General features: G+C 32.4%; 1 protein-coding gene across 2 annotated transcripts; it reads left to right on the top strand.

The window, feature by feature from the left end:
- Positions 1-8700: 8700 nt before the first annotated feature.
- LOC134240482 (uncharacterized) lies at positions 8701-13553 on the top strand. 2 transcript variants are annotated; one of them, XM_062722567.1, is made up of 3 exons: positions 8701-8839; positions 11379-11514; positions 13338-13553. In XM_062722567.1, the coding sequence occupies exons 1-3, from the start codon at positions 8724-8726 to the stop codon at positions 13539-13541; spliced, it is 456 nt and encodes a 151-aa protein (XP_062578551.1). In that variant the 5' UTR covers positions 8701-8723; the 3' UTR covers positions 13542-13553. The 2 variants fall into 2 exon arrangements, with proteins under 2 accessions (XP_062578551.1, XP_062578552.1); XM_062722568.1 differs by lacking the exon at positions 13338-13553 and adding an exon at positions 12570-12801.
- The last annotated feature ends 215 nt before the right edge of the window (positions 13554-13768 follow it).

Here is a 13768-nt window from a genome sequence, read left to right as displayed (position 1 = left end):
TCGGCCAGTTACCTGAAAACACATATTTTCTTCAGACTGATTAAATTTCCAATTGCAATCAACTGTTCTGTAAATGCATATAATACGCTTTGAGACAATGAAACGTGCAATTGCTTTATCTAACATTACATACTTTGTTCTGGTAAAGAAGGTCATTTAATTATTATTTCTAGTTTTGAAAGTTTGTATGTACATATGTATTGTACACATACATGTTTCAGACTTTTCTATAGATGCTTGTACGGCTCTATTTATTTAGGAATCTGTACTCTTAACATGTACCTGTGATGCTGACACTTGGAACATTTGTAAATATGGAACATTGTTTTTCATACGGCTGGAACCGAATTTTTCTTATTTTCAGACATTTATAAATGTATTTTTAAAAAATCCAAAATGTGTACATGTATATTGTTTTATTGAGTTTTATTGAGTGAATGCAAACACTTACATGCCTGTTACAAATAAAATATTTCCAAAATCTTGAAGTTCAGTGGCGTAGCATCGTTTTTGAAAGTGGGGGGGCCAGCCAGAGGAATTTTTTTTTTTTTACTTACCTGAAAAAGTTGACAAGCAAAAAAAAAAAAAAAAAAAAAAGAAAGAAAGGGGGGGAAAGAAAAATTGAAAGTTGCCCAAAGTCGAAAATCTTATTTCGTGGGGGGAGGGGGGGGTAGTCTAACTTTTTTCAGTGTCAAATACTTTCAGTACCAATTCTAATACTTCATTTTCGGAACATCGCTAAAACTGGGGGGCCAACGAGGTTTTCAATTAACCTTTTCTATAGTACATGTATAAGTAAGGTTGGGAAAAAAAGTGGGGGGGCCGTTGCTACGCCCCTGAAGTTTCATTGATTTTATCATTGTTTTGCAAAATTCTATATAAGCTGTTTTATAATTGCAGGGGCTTGTTTGGGTATTTTGAAAATTGTCCTAAGATTTAGAATTATTTTCTTACAAAGTACACTGTACCTAATTTTCTTTGACCTCTTTATAAGTATATAAAATAATCTTCCTTGCAAATTTTACATCAATTTAATCTTAAAGGCATTATATGAAAAATGAAGCCGCTCCTTGCATGTCATGATATCAAACTTATTAAATTTCCATTGAAAAAAATGCAAAAAATAAATGCAACGCGGAAATATTGCTTTTTTATCAACAATGCTCACGATTTTTAATCTTACTATGATTTGATAAATAGTTCGAGAAGTCGGCTTTCATTGCAATAATCTATATACTGTATCGTGCGCGGTATTTTTAAGTTTATTTGCGGTGAAAGTTCTTTTTCGGTTTGACATTTAAATTGTAAAAAAAAAAAAAAGGGAAAAAATGCAATTTCATTTCATTAAAGGGAGAAAAACACCCACTTAAACTCTTAAAAGAACGACATAATAACGATACATTGATAAACCAAAGTTCTCCAGGGAGACCGTTGCTCTACTTGTTTAAAATAATTTGAACCTGGTAAATGTTGCTCACGTTGGTTAACATATTTTTGGTCTCCTTTTATAGGCAATATGTCTTACATTTTCAAATTTTTAAGGAGGTTTAATTAAAATTATTGCTCTTTATATCATTTTAAGAATAAGTGAAATTTGAGGTCAAAAAATCGATATACATGTATGCTCGATTTTATGCCCCCTTCGAAGAAGAAAAGGCATATTGCTTTGCTGCGGTCTGTCGGTCGGTCTCTCGGTCCACCAATATCCGTTCATTTCTTCACATATTAAATATACTGAAATGAAATTTGGTAAACAGATTTATCATAAGACTATCTAGGTCAAGTTATGTTTTGGATACGATCGAGCAATTTTTGACAGATTTATGCCCCTTGGACTTAGAAAAATTCCCATCATTTGCAGTCTCCGTTCATTTCCTCTTCAGCAGTTGCACATACTGAAATGAAATTTGGTATACAGATTTATGATATGAATTTCTAGACCAAGTTCTGATTTAGGTATGATCAAGCAATTTCGGACAGAGTTATGTACTTTGGACGTACTTAGAAAAATTCCTATATTTTGGGGAGGGGGCATAAGTGTTTTACAAACATCTCTTGTTTAATATTATGTCAGTGCCGTTGTGGCTGATGGGAACATATAATTATAAAGCCACAACATATAATAATGAAACTACAACATACAATAAAAAAATCAGCATATAATTATGAACCCACAGCATAAATGTATAATAATAAAACCGCAGCATATAATTATGAACCACAGCATATAATAATAGAACCACAGCATATAATTATGAACCCATAGCATATAATTATATAACCACAGCATATTATTATGAACCAACAGCATACAAAAATGCTTCCACAGCATATTATTAAGAACCCACAGCATTTAATTATAGACCCAAAGTATAAAATAAAATTATGTTCATATGTAACATAAGGCAGCCATAGCGTTCCATAGTTAACAGCTGTTGATCATGTCATATTAGGTTTATACTTTAGATATCCTTGACTTTGTGAAGGAATTTACTTTCATTAGAACAATATAGATGTGTTTGTGAAACACTATGCTCCCGGCGGCAACGAAGTTCTAAAAAGCTAATTTTGGCATATAGGTCACAGTCAAGGTCACAAGGTCATTGACCTTGGTGTCAGTTGAAAGCGCTTAATTAGTGGAGTATGCATACCAAATATAAAGTCTCTATCTCTCACGGTTTAAAAGTTATGGCAAAGGTTAAAGTTGACAACAGACAGACAAACAGATAAACAGACAACAGATAAACAGACAAACAGACAGACAGGACAAAAACAATATACGTTAAATTCGGGCGCATTTTCTTAAAAAAAGCATGTTGTTTATTTTCTTTAGGCTCTTGTGAATAAATTGGTAGGTTACTGAAAGACATTTTGATAGGTAAACGCTAATCAGAAGAGAGAACTAGCTAAAGCTTTATAAACCAATGGTTATTAGTTATACTGGAGGAGTATCTCTGCTCTGATGTGAATTTGGTCAGACATAGGAAAATGACGTAAGGATTCAAAGAATCCAACCACATGACATTCCTAAGCAAAGAGTGTGCTAAAATTTTCATTGTGACAAGGACTTTCAATACATGTAAGTATACATATTTTAACCTTTTAACCTTGAACTTACAGTTTGACCCATTTTGTAAAAATAACTTTTACCTTGGTCATAACTTTTAAACCATTAGTGCTAGTGTCTTTCTGACATATTTTCTTCTTATAAGTGAAAATATTCATTATGACTACTTTAAAGGACCTTCCTCTTGATACCAACAATTTTGACCTTGACCTCGGAATTTGACTTGCATTTGATAATCTTCAACCTTTGCAATAAGCTGCCATACTGGGACATCAGTGTTTCACAAACAGATCTTTTTTTATTATGCGCCCGGATCAATAGATCCGGGGCGTATATTGTTTTTGTCCTGTCTGTTTATCTGTTTGTTTGTCTGTTGTCAACTTTAACCTTCGCCTTAACTTTTGAACCTTGAGAGATAGAGGCTTCATATTTGGTATGCATACTCCACTAATGAAGTTCCTTCACATGACACGACACCAAGGTCAATGCCTTTGACTTCAAGGTCGGTGACCTTGTGACCTTGACCTTTATGCTAAAATAGCTTTTTTCCGAACATTCGCCATAACTTTTGAACCATGAATGATAGAGACTTCATATTTGGTATGATCACATCACTAATGAAGTCCTTTCAAAAGACATCAATGTCAGTGACACTAAAAATAGCTTTTTCGATCTTTCGCCATTACTTTTGATGCATAGAAGATAAAAACTTAACATTTGGTAAGCCTACTCCACTAATTTAGTTCTTTCAAATGACACCAAAGTCAATGACCTTGTGACCTTGACTGTGACTTTTCTGCTGAAAATAGTTTTTTTCTACTATTGTTGCCGCCGGGCGCACTACGGAAGCGTATTAGGGCCGCAGCAGTATCTTTTTTTAATTTGTTTTAACAAATTAGTAATTTGTTTTAACAAATTAGTAATTTGTTTTAACAAATTAGCAATTTGTTTAAACAAATTATTAATTTGTTTAAACAAATTAATAATTTGTTATAACAAATTAATGATTTGTTATAACCAATTACTAATATGTTATAACAGATTAATAATTTGTTTTATCAAATTAATAATTTGTTATATCAAATTAATAATTTGTTATAACAAATTAATAATGTGTTATTATAACAGATTGATAATTTGTTATAACAGATTAATAATTTGATATAACAAATTATTAATTTGATAAAACAAATCATTAATCTGTTATAACAAATTAGTAATTTGTTATAACAAATTATTAATTTGATAAAACAAATTATTAATTTGTTATAACAAATAAGTAATCTGTTATAACAAATTAGTAATTTGTTATAACAGATTAAAAATTTGTTATAACAAATTAGTAATTGGTTATAACAAATTACTATTTTTTGGACATTTGACATGTACACAGAACTATGGAATCTATATCAGATTAGAATTCATTAAAATATTGAATTTGTGAAACAATAAGCACACGGTCTGCAAAGCTTTTGACCTATATATTTCTTCTTGCAGCTCAGAGTTTTCACTCCAAACATCAATGTCATGATAAATTGCATCAATGTCCTAAATTCTATTCCTTATAACTTGTTCTTAGATACTTTAATGAAACTTTGTCCATACGCCCCCCCCCCTTTCCGACTCTGCACAGTCATATCACCCAATTCGTATGCTAGATAAAAAGTATTATCTTATTTGATGCATGCAACAGAATGTTACAATATAAATTGTTTTATCTGTGTTTTGTTTTTGTTCATTTTAACTCTCTCTCTCTCTCTCTCTCTGAAGATCTCTCACTCTCTCTGGATTCTTAATTTCTTTACATGTGACATGATCTACTTTGAATACTGCTTTTCGACAGGCATTTATGTCTACTGTTCAACCCAATTCATGTACATAAAGAATAAAATCTTTAAACCAAACCCAATTCCACGTATGCAAAATCCTGGATCTGCTCCCGTGGTGAACCTCCACGGTTTCGTATAAAGCTGTGAGCAACAGAGGCAACATTGACCAAAATGAATTTGCGGATAAATTATTAAGAAAAAAAAATACATTCCGTAACAACCTTCCCCGGAAAACGAACGAAAAAAATTAAACCACAATATCCTTGAGTGGGTAGCTCTTGGTGAAATTTAATATTAAATTCCTATTGTGTCATTCCATTCTTTTGTATGCATGAAATTTTTATATAATAAAAAAGAGCCTGCTGGAAAATCTCTCAATAGTCCCACTAAAGCCTTATTATTGCCCAAAAACTTTGACAGTTGCAAATTATTTTCATAAATCCGACATATACTAAGATTTATGATTTGATCTGGCTTTCGTAGATTGTACACATTTCAAATTTTGTCAAAAATAGTAATTTGTTTTATCAAATTAATAATTTGTTATAACAAATTAATAATTTGTTTTAACAAATTAATAATCTGTTATATCAAATTAATAATCTGTTATAACAAATTAGTAATTTGTTATAACAAATTATTAATCTGTTATATCAATTTGTTATATCAAATTATTAATCTGTTATATCAAATTAATAATTTGTTATATCAAATTAGTAATTTGTTATAACAAATTATTAATTTGTTTTAACAAGTTAGTAATTTGTTATAACAAATTATTAATTTGTTATAACAAATTATTAATTTGTTATAACAAATTAATAATTTGTTTAAACAAATTAATAATTTGTTAAAACAAATTAAAAAAAAGATACTGCTGCGACCCTAATACGCTTCCGTAGCGCACAATGTTTAACAAGCACATCTTGTTTCTTTTTTATTTTTGAAAGAATAAAAAATCTGCAAAAAATTGTTGTCGTATGAAAATTCACCAAAAATTATGTCCCTTGTTTTGAACAACATTTTAAACAATGAAAATTTGAAAATGTCCACTTTCTCCTATTAATAGAAGATATGAAATACCTATTAATAGAAGATATGAAATAGGCCTACATACATGTAGTACGAAAAAATGCTTCAACTCTACATACTGTACTCCAATGAAGATGGTAAATATGTACATCATATAGAAAAATCTCCAATGGCATATATTTCATTCCAAGCTTTTATGCATTATGTATATTTTTAAAGCGTTCAATCACATAAAAATATTCATTTTTAAATTTAAAGTCAATGATTAGAAATAAAATCCTGTCTGGGAAATTAAGTGCTTACCATGCACATTATCTCTCAAATGTTGTACATAAAGCATTCTTTTTGATTCTTAGATTCAACAGCGTTATAAGAAAGATAACCAAAACAAGTTATGAATTCCCTAACCAAGGGTTTGAATGTGTATTGATTTTCTTTCTAAAATAAAGGAATATAGGGAAATTATTGTACCTAGTTCTGGCTTCATATCACCAAAAACAACTCAAAGGCACTGTAGTTTTTAATTTCCCTGATTTAATAAAGCATCGCGTAATAAAATTAAATTTTAATATTCCCTGACCCTCCGATAGTAGCGATAACTCCAGGAGTGATTTTCTAATAAAAAGGCAAAGATAATTAACCAACGAATAGTGTCCAATCTCGAATCTAAAAGCAATACAAAGCTGTGAAGAGGACTTATAGCATGGGCCCGTGGAAATATTAGAGGTAGGATCAGGTGCCTTGGAGGAATAAGCTTTCCCGTGTTGACAAGTCAACTCAGTCGTAAGGTCTATTTATTGCTCAAATGGACAGAACATTCTATAGTCAAATCTTGTATAAAAACAAGGATCATGTCAGCAAACTATGTCCCAGTGAAAGGTTATATTTACTAATAAGGTCAAAACAACGACCACAGAAACAACGTATACGAAATGCTAACTTTAAATGAGGTTGTTAAAACCCCTGTTACATCTACTTTTGTGTGAGTATCTGTCTCAGTTTTCAATAATTATCGTTTTCAAAGCATGCTCATGAGTAGCAAAAATCTGGGAAACATCAACACTAGCTATTAGCAGGTGATGTGTGATATTACTCCATATCAAGTAAGAAAAGATGATGATAATATATCATACAATTTACAATACTTTCATGTGAATTAGTTGAATCTGATTGGTCGAGAAACATTTGTTAAAAAACACTATTACCCGCTGAATAATGAAGCCACCCTCCAGCGTAGCAACAGTCAACATTGCTTGACGACGGGTGGTATTCCAAAAAATAGCGACTGCGCGGAATTTATGTGCACACGGTTCACTGTTATATGCATTTGTTTAAAACATTCAGTATAATATAACACATATAGCATGTAGTTGAGTGTAACATTGAAAATTTTCACCCCCCGAAAACCATTGTCAACCTCGGCTGCGCCTCGGTTGACAATGGTTTTCTTGGGATGAAAATTTTCAATGTTACACTCAACTACATGCAATATTTATATAATATTTACATTTGCAAATATCTTTCTTAAATGAACCTATTGAAGAAAAAATATGTTCAATTCTGTGTGAATGCTATTTGGGGGTCAGAGGTCATAGCACGACCGAATCACAGAGCGAAGTGATATTTTGTCTACATATATCTGTCACGGTGCAACTTGATTTGGAATATTTCTAACTTACTAACGATGAAAAAGATAATGGTAAGCAATATGGATATTTTTCAATCACGAGATGTACAATAAATCTTCTTTTGATGTGAATAAGGTTTTGAATGCTATAGTCAGCCTAAAACCGCACTTGCCTTTTTAACCCGACATTTCTTTGAAGTTATGTAAACTAAAACAGGCGATACCACCGCATTTATCTTCAAATATTGTGAGAACTTAAGAAATAGTAAGATTATTTTCAGCAGCGATCATTGTTCTTTCACTATATACAGATATTTCCTGAACTGGACTGCTAAACATGAAAACATTCAATTGTTGGAGCAAGGTAAACTAACTTGGACCAACCAACTTCTATGTCATTGCGCGTCACAACATAGCAATACGGCGGTCCGTTTGTTTAATAAGTGCAATTTCACTCGAAATTCATTCGTCTCAAATGTAAATATAAGTAATAAACAACAATGTTAAAAAGTTCACAGGGAAATGAACGTTTAGTTGGTACGTGATCAAATCTACTGAGAAGCCCTTCGGGCTTCACAGGATTTGATCACCTGACCAACTAAAAGTTCATTTCCCAGATAACTTTGTAACATTGTTGTTTATTTCTTAATTGTAGTTGTTAGTTGGCCTTTGTCGATATATACGAAACGAATAAGACAGTTCTTGTGATGTCTTTATACCCCCGCTGACATTCTTCCTATGATATTGAAGGGTACCCATCCCTTATCCCTAACTCCTCTTATACCACTGAATAAAATTTAATGATACTTTCACATATTTTTATTAGATATTGCCACTGTGACCTCCTATTTTACTTTTTGATCTTTTTGGTCTCCCAGAGCAAAATATGAACTTTGCCATTTTAATCGGGATTATCATTTAGTGAGATCATTGCTCACGGTACCTCTAGTCCACATTACTTTCTTTATCTTTTGAACTTACTTAGATCATGATGTTTACTGCAAAATATTGTAATCAATAAATAATAATTAAATACACATTTTTGTCAAATATGATTATGGGCATTAAGATCTTTTTATACCATTATGCATTGATAGATAATATATTAAAATTTTATCTACGAATTTTTCCCTTATAGGACAAACACCTGTTATTGTCTCATACAATCATGGGCTTTACAATACCTGTCCTCGGAATTGTACTAGCCTTAGTGGGGTGTTCGAATGGACAGCTGCAGAAAGTAACCTCTCTTCAATTTCTAGTCACTGTTAACACGACCTTCAAGTAAGTCATATTACTTTTGCAATACTAAAGTGAAACAAAGATACTGTAAAACGAGAAAATTTGGCGCATACGTATTTTAGCGCAAACGCAAGTGGAAATGCATTCGCGCAAATAAAGTTTAGCGCTTGCACTTGTCAGTAAAATATATAAATGTGATTTTTTTTATCCACGTCCGTATTTGACTTTTTAGTAAGTCAAGGACGGAAACATATTAGTACTCCCGTATATCAGTAAACATTCATTAACCGCGGTACGTTTTGCTATCACATAGACGTGGTACAGTGTTAACATTTATTTTATTTCTATTTTTAATTGAAAGAAATGGAGTATATTTACTCATTTAAATCATATCAAAACAATGCATGCATTGACAGAAAATTACTTAGATAAAACGGTAATCCTAATCTGGTATTGTCTGTTAGATCAATCGCCATGCTTGATTGCATTGTTTACCTCGAGGTAATAGATGATTGACATGCGGAGAAGCCAAACTTTGAAGGTGCTAGTGATAATAATCGGGTAACAACTACTGGGGTAACAATAGTTTAATTAAATTTTAATTTGGCAGAACTTTCTGTCTTCCGAACATGTGCAGTCTTAGTACGTATATGAAATCCAATGACCCTTCGACATTACGTAATCGCGTGTCCCGGTTTACATGTACTTATGTAAAAAAAAAATGTTGAACACACACAAAAAATGATATTTAGAAATCCTTTAGCGCACAATATATTTTAGCGCTCAGGGGCTCTTGCGCCAAAGGCGGTAAAATTAGTAGTGATCCAAATATTCTCGTTTTACAGTATTCCTTACCTTGAGCATTTTTATAGAGAACTTTTGGTACATGTTTATTGCAGGGTTTCCCTAAGAATTGAAATAGAGGGGGACTTTAAAAGGAAAATACCTAAATAACCGGGGAATTATAAACGGGAAAATCCCTCAGCTCCCGGGTTTTTGGGACAATCCCGATATTGATAATCCTAACACCCGTGCCATATTACTTATACGGGTCTTCAAAATTTTACTTTATCCTGTGAAAGCGACACTACATGTACTGAATTATTATGTTCCCCTTCGAAAAAGGGAGGACACAATACTTCGCTGCTGTCTGTCGGTCCACCAACCGTTTCTCTTCATTTTCCTTACAGAGGTTGCACATGAGATTCAATTTGGTATACAGATTTATATTAAAAATATCAAAATCAGGTTGGTTTTGTTTTTGGTTACGATCATGCAGTTTTCGACAGCGTTGTGTCCCTTGGACTTAGAAAGCGTCCAATTATTTGCACTCCCCGTTAATTTTCTTTGCAAAGGTTGCTCATACTGAAATGTAGGGGTGGGACGATATACCGATACACCGATACATATCGATATTTTTCTCTAAGATACGGTTTACGATACAAGCATTCAAATATCGGTACGAAACGATACACGAACGACCTATCCAAAAATGAAAATGAAAGTACCTGTCCTTGGAAAATGGCGGCTTGTACGAAGCGAAGAGATGATGTTGATATTGAAAACACACTTTAGAACTAATAAGTCGTTGATTAGGGATAAAAGGTTTTTCACTTTTAAGCGGCCTCGGAAGATTGGACAAGAAAAGTTCAGTATGTAAAGCGTGCAATGCACAGAAAGCACCGTTTCCAAAACATTTCATATTATATAGTAATTGCTAGTCCATCCCGTACTTTTTTGTAATCTCAACTTGGCTACAGACTTTCAGCAATTAATCATAATGTAAATGTGTTGGGTTTTTTTAATGAATTTTTAGTCAGTGTTCTTTGATGAACTACACTTGTCAACTATTTGTAAACAACTTGTTAATAAAAATTTGGTAATAATAATGTGTACATGTATTATTGTTTTTGCAAGTTTAGTTTAATGAAATTGATGAACTTCAAGTATTAATTTCAAAGCATACATAATTTAAATTTGATAAAGAATAATTTGTTGATTTAATGTCAAGACAAAAAATGAAATACTATTTTTTTAATAAGTTTTATAATTCATCATAGTATCGAGATACGTATAGTATCGTGCTAATATATCGAGATATGTATCGTATCGCAAGATCTGTGTATCGTCCCACCCCTACTGAAATGATTAATTGTATATTGTTTAACGTCCTTCTCGAGAATTTTTCACTCATATGGAGACGTCACCGTATGCCGATGAAGGGCTTCAAATTTTGACCTTTACTCGGCACTCATGCCCATTGAACAGTGAGGGATCTTTATCGTGCCAACGCCTGCCGCTGACACATGGCCTCGGTTTTTAAGGTCTCATCCGAAGGACCCGCAACTTTCACTTCAAAGTGCCGAGCGCATGGCGAAGGAACAGATGCTACCAATTTTAACGACTAGGTCAGTCGCGGCCGAGAACGACCTCCCGATCACGGAGCGAGCGCTCTACCGACTGAGCTACTGTGAACGGTCATACTGAAATGAAACTTGGTATACAGATTTATCATAAAAAATTCTAGGTCAAGATCCGTTTTGGGGTAATATGTCTCACAAACATCTTTTGTTTTTTGCAGTGATTGTATTGCCACCATCAAGACTCCATGGATAAAACCATCGACAAAGGGGGTGAAGATATTTGTAGGAGGGTGCGATGAAGGACCATTAGAATTCAATGTTTTATCTGGCCAAAACGCTGCTAATACTTCCATGGTACATGCATTTACCGGTATATCTTATTTCAAGGGATGACAGATACATGTATTTTTTATCTGTCAAACCTTTACGTATTGAATTGTAAATGTAGCAATGTTGTCTCCAGAAATGAGGTTTTTTTATAATCACTCTAAAATAAATAGATGAATAGAAACACGTGCCTTAATATATACTGAGAATCACTTGACAGGGATTTAACCCCCCCCCCCAATCAACTCATTGAGAGACATTGTTATATATGTTACATGTACTATTTGTTATTATTACATTTTTTACCTGTGAAATACTGTAATCTATTCATTGAATAAAAATGATATCCTGTCACAGTGTGAAAGCATATCAAAATGATATCCTGTCACGGTGTGACGAATATCAGAAGTGCGGGAAAACTCTCGTTTTCTCTTCCTATAACGAAGATCGCTGTAAAAAAATCTTCCTTGACCTAATATAAGGTAGATGGAAATAAATAAACCATTCTGGCATAAAACTGTCAAAATGTTGCTAAATCCATGTTTACCGTGTTTTTACCTCCTTATTAATTATTATTATATGTAAAAAAAGACTTAAAGATTTTTTTTTTAAATGTAATAAACAGAAAATTCTGTTTTGTAGTTGAATATGGAATTTATTTCACTCGTGAATATTTTCAATATATCTGATTAAACTATTCAACTACAAAACATTGAATATCCTCTATTTATGTAAACTGATGGACTGTATTGGCCAAAGTAATATTCTGATTAAACTATTTGTAAGTATAAAAAGTTAACATTTATTATTACATGATCCAATAATAACCAAGCACAGTTATTCATTATTAATTTATAAACATAATATCTAATTAAACGATATACTTTAGCACCACCAATTCAATTAGAGGGACTTGGGGCCAGAAGTTTCATTAAATTTGCTGTAAATGGGGCATGAGCACTCAAGCGATTCATGTACTGACCTAGATGTATGAAATTTTGAATTTTAAAATTTGCCAGTTAAATGTGGATTGACATTTTAACAATTTTAAATAATAACATTATGTTCATATATTATTTCAGATCGTTGACTTAACTTTTCACTCCTCTGTGATAGTCGATGCGTCCCCTCCTACCTGTAAAATTCCGTTCACGGGTTCCTATCTTGTCCCCAAAGCTGACGATCGAGAAATGTCCCTCCTTCCAAACTGTATGACGGGAGATTCCAGGGAGGGGTACCATATGACGTATTACTGGTTCAAAATCTTCGACTGGACATATGGATGAATATTTTTTATATGACTTTCAAATGAATAAATTTGTTTGATGCAACAATCTTTTATTCCTCATTGAAGTAACTCCTCGACGTTTTACATGTAGAACGTGAATAAATTATGACCTTAGAACTTGAAATAAAATTAACTAATAGTTTCCAAAATGTTTTAGTTGTTTTATGGACTGAACATTTTTTTTTTCGTAAACAGAATGATAAAAAAAGTATTAGCCGTCCCTTTTTAATTTTTTTGCATTTTAAAAATGCCTATGAATTAAATTATATTTTAAGCTTATTCTTTTCTATTCGAGCTCTTTCTTCCCAGATCTTTGAAAAATGAAATAACTGGCAGCGCTTTTTCAGATACATGTATTAGTTTAAAACACAATAAAACTTGCTTTTAAATAGGTTTTAGGGGTTTTAATGATTTAACCTCCTCATATCAGAACCTAATATAATCATATTTATATTAAGGAGCATGAAATTAATCTAGTACTTGAAACTGAGATTTTAAACACAAAAATTAATCAGAAGCATGTTATAATGTACATGTAACTACTAAAAAATTACCATTACAGACTGTGCACTTGACCTTTCACTCCTCCGTCATTGAGGATGCGTCTCCACCTGAATGTGAAATACAATTCAATGGGACATACCTCGTCCCAACGGCCAAGAACCCCGGCATGTCACTACTTCCCAACTGCTTTGTAATGGACTCTAGGGAGGGATACCATATGACCTACTACTGGTTCAAACTGTTCGACTGGAATTTTGGATGAGCGGATTTGATTACAGATTTACATTACTGTATAAATAATTAATTTTACGTTCATTGTAAATAAATATCCTATTATTATTACCAGTCATTGACATTTCTCTTTTGCAGTTCTGATCATTTTATCTCAACTTAAATCAAAAAGAACAAGAACAAAAAAATACATTTCTTATTCAAAAAATAATATTACCATTGAATGAATAATTTCTCCTTTATTAAGAAATAAATAAC

The sequence above is a fragment of the Saccostrea cucullata genome, unplaced genomic scaffold (assembly GCF_032062105.1).
Source record: "Saccostrea cucullata isolate Sc308-1 unplaced genomic scaffold, CSIRO_AGI_Scuc_v1 ctg530, whole genome shotgun sequence".
Lineage (NCBI taxonomy): Eukaryota > Metazoa > Mollusca > Bivalvia > Ostreida > Ostreidae > Saccostrea > Saccostrea cuccullata.
Note: the sequence above shows the minus strand (reverse complement) of the source record. Positions and strands in the feature narration are given on the sequence as shown.

Coding starts and splice junctions, on each gene's coding strand:
- LOC134240482 (XM_062722567.1), top strand. CDS start 8,724: ATGGGCTTTACAATACCTGTCCTCGGAATTGTACTAGCCTTAGTGGGG. Junction 8,840..11,378: donor ACTGTTAACACGACCTTCAA/GTAAGTCATATT, acceptor TGTTTTTTGCAG/TGATTGTATTGCCACCATCA. Junction 11,515..13,337: donor ACGCTGCTAATACTTCCATG/GTACATGCATTT, acceptor TTACCATTACAG/ACTGTGCACTTGACCTTTCA.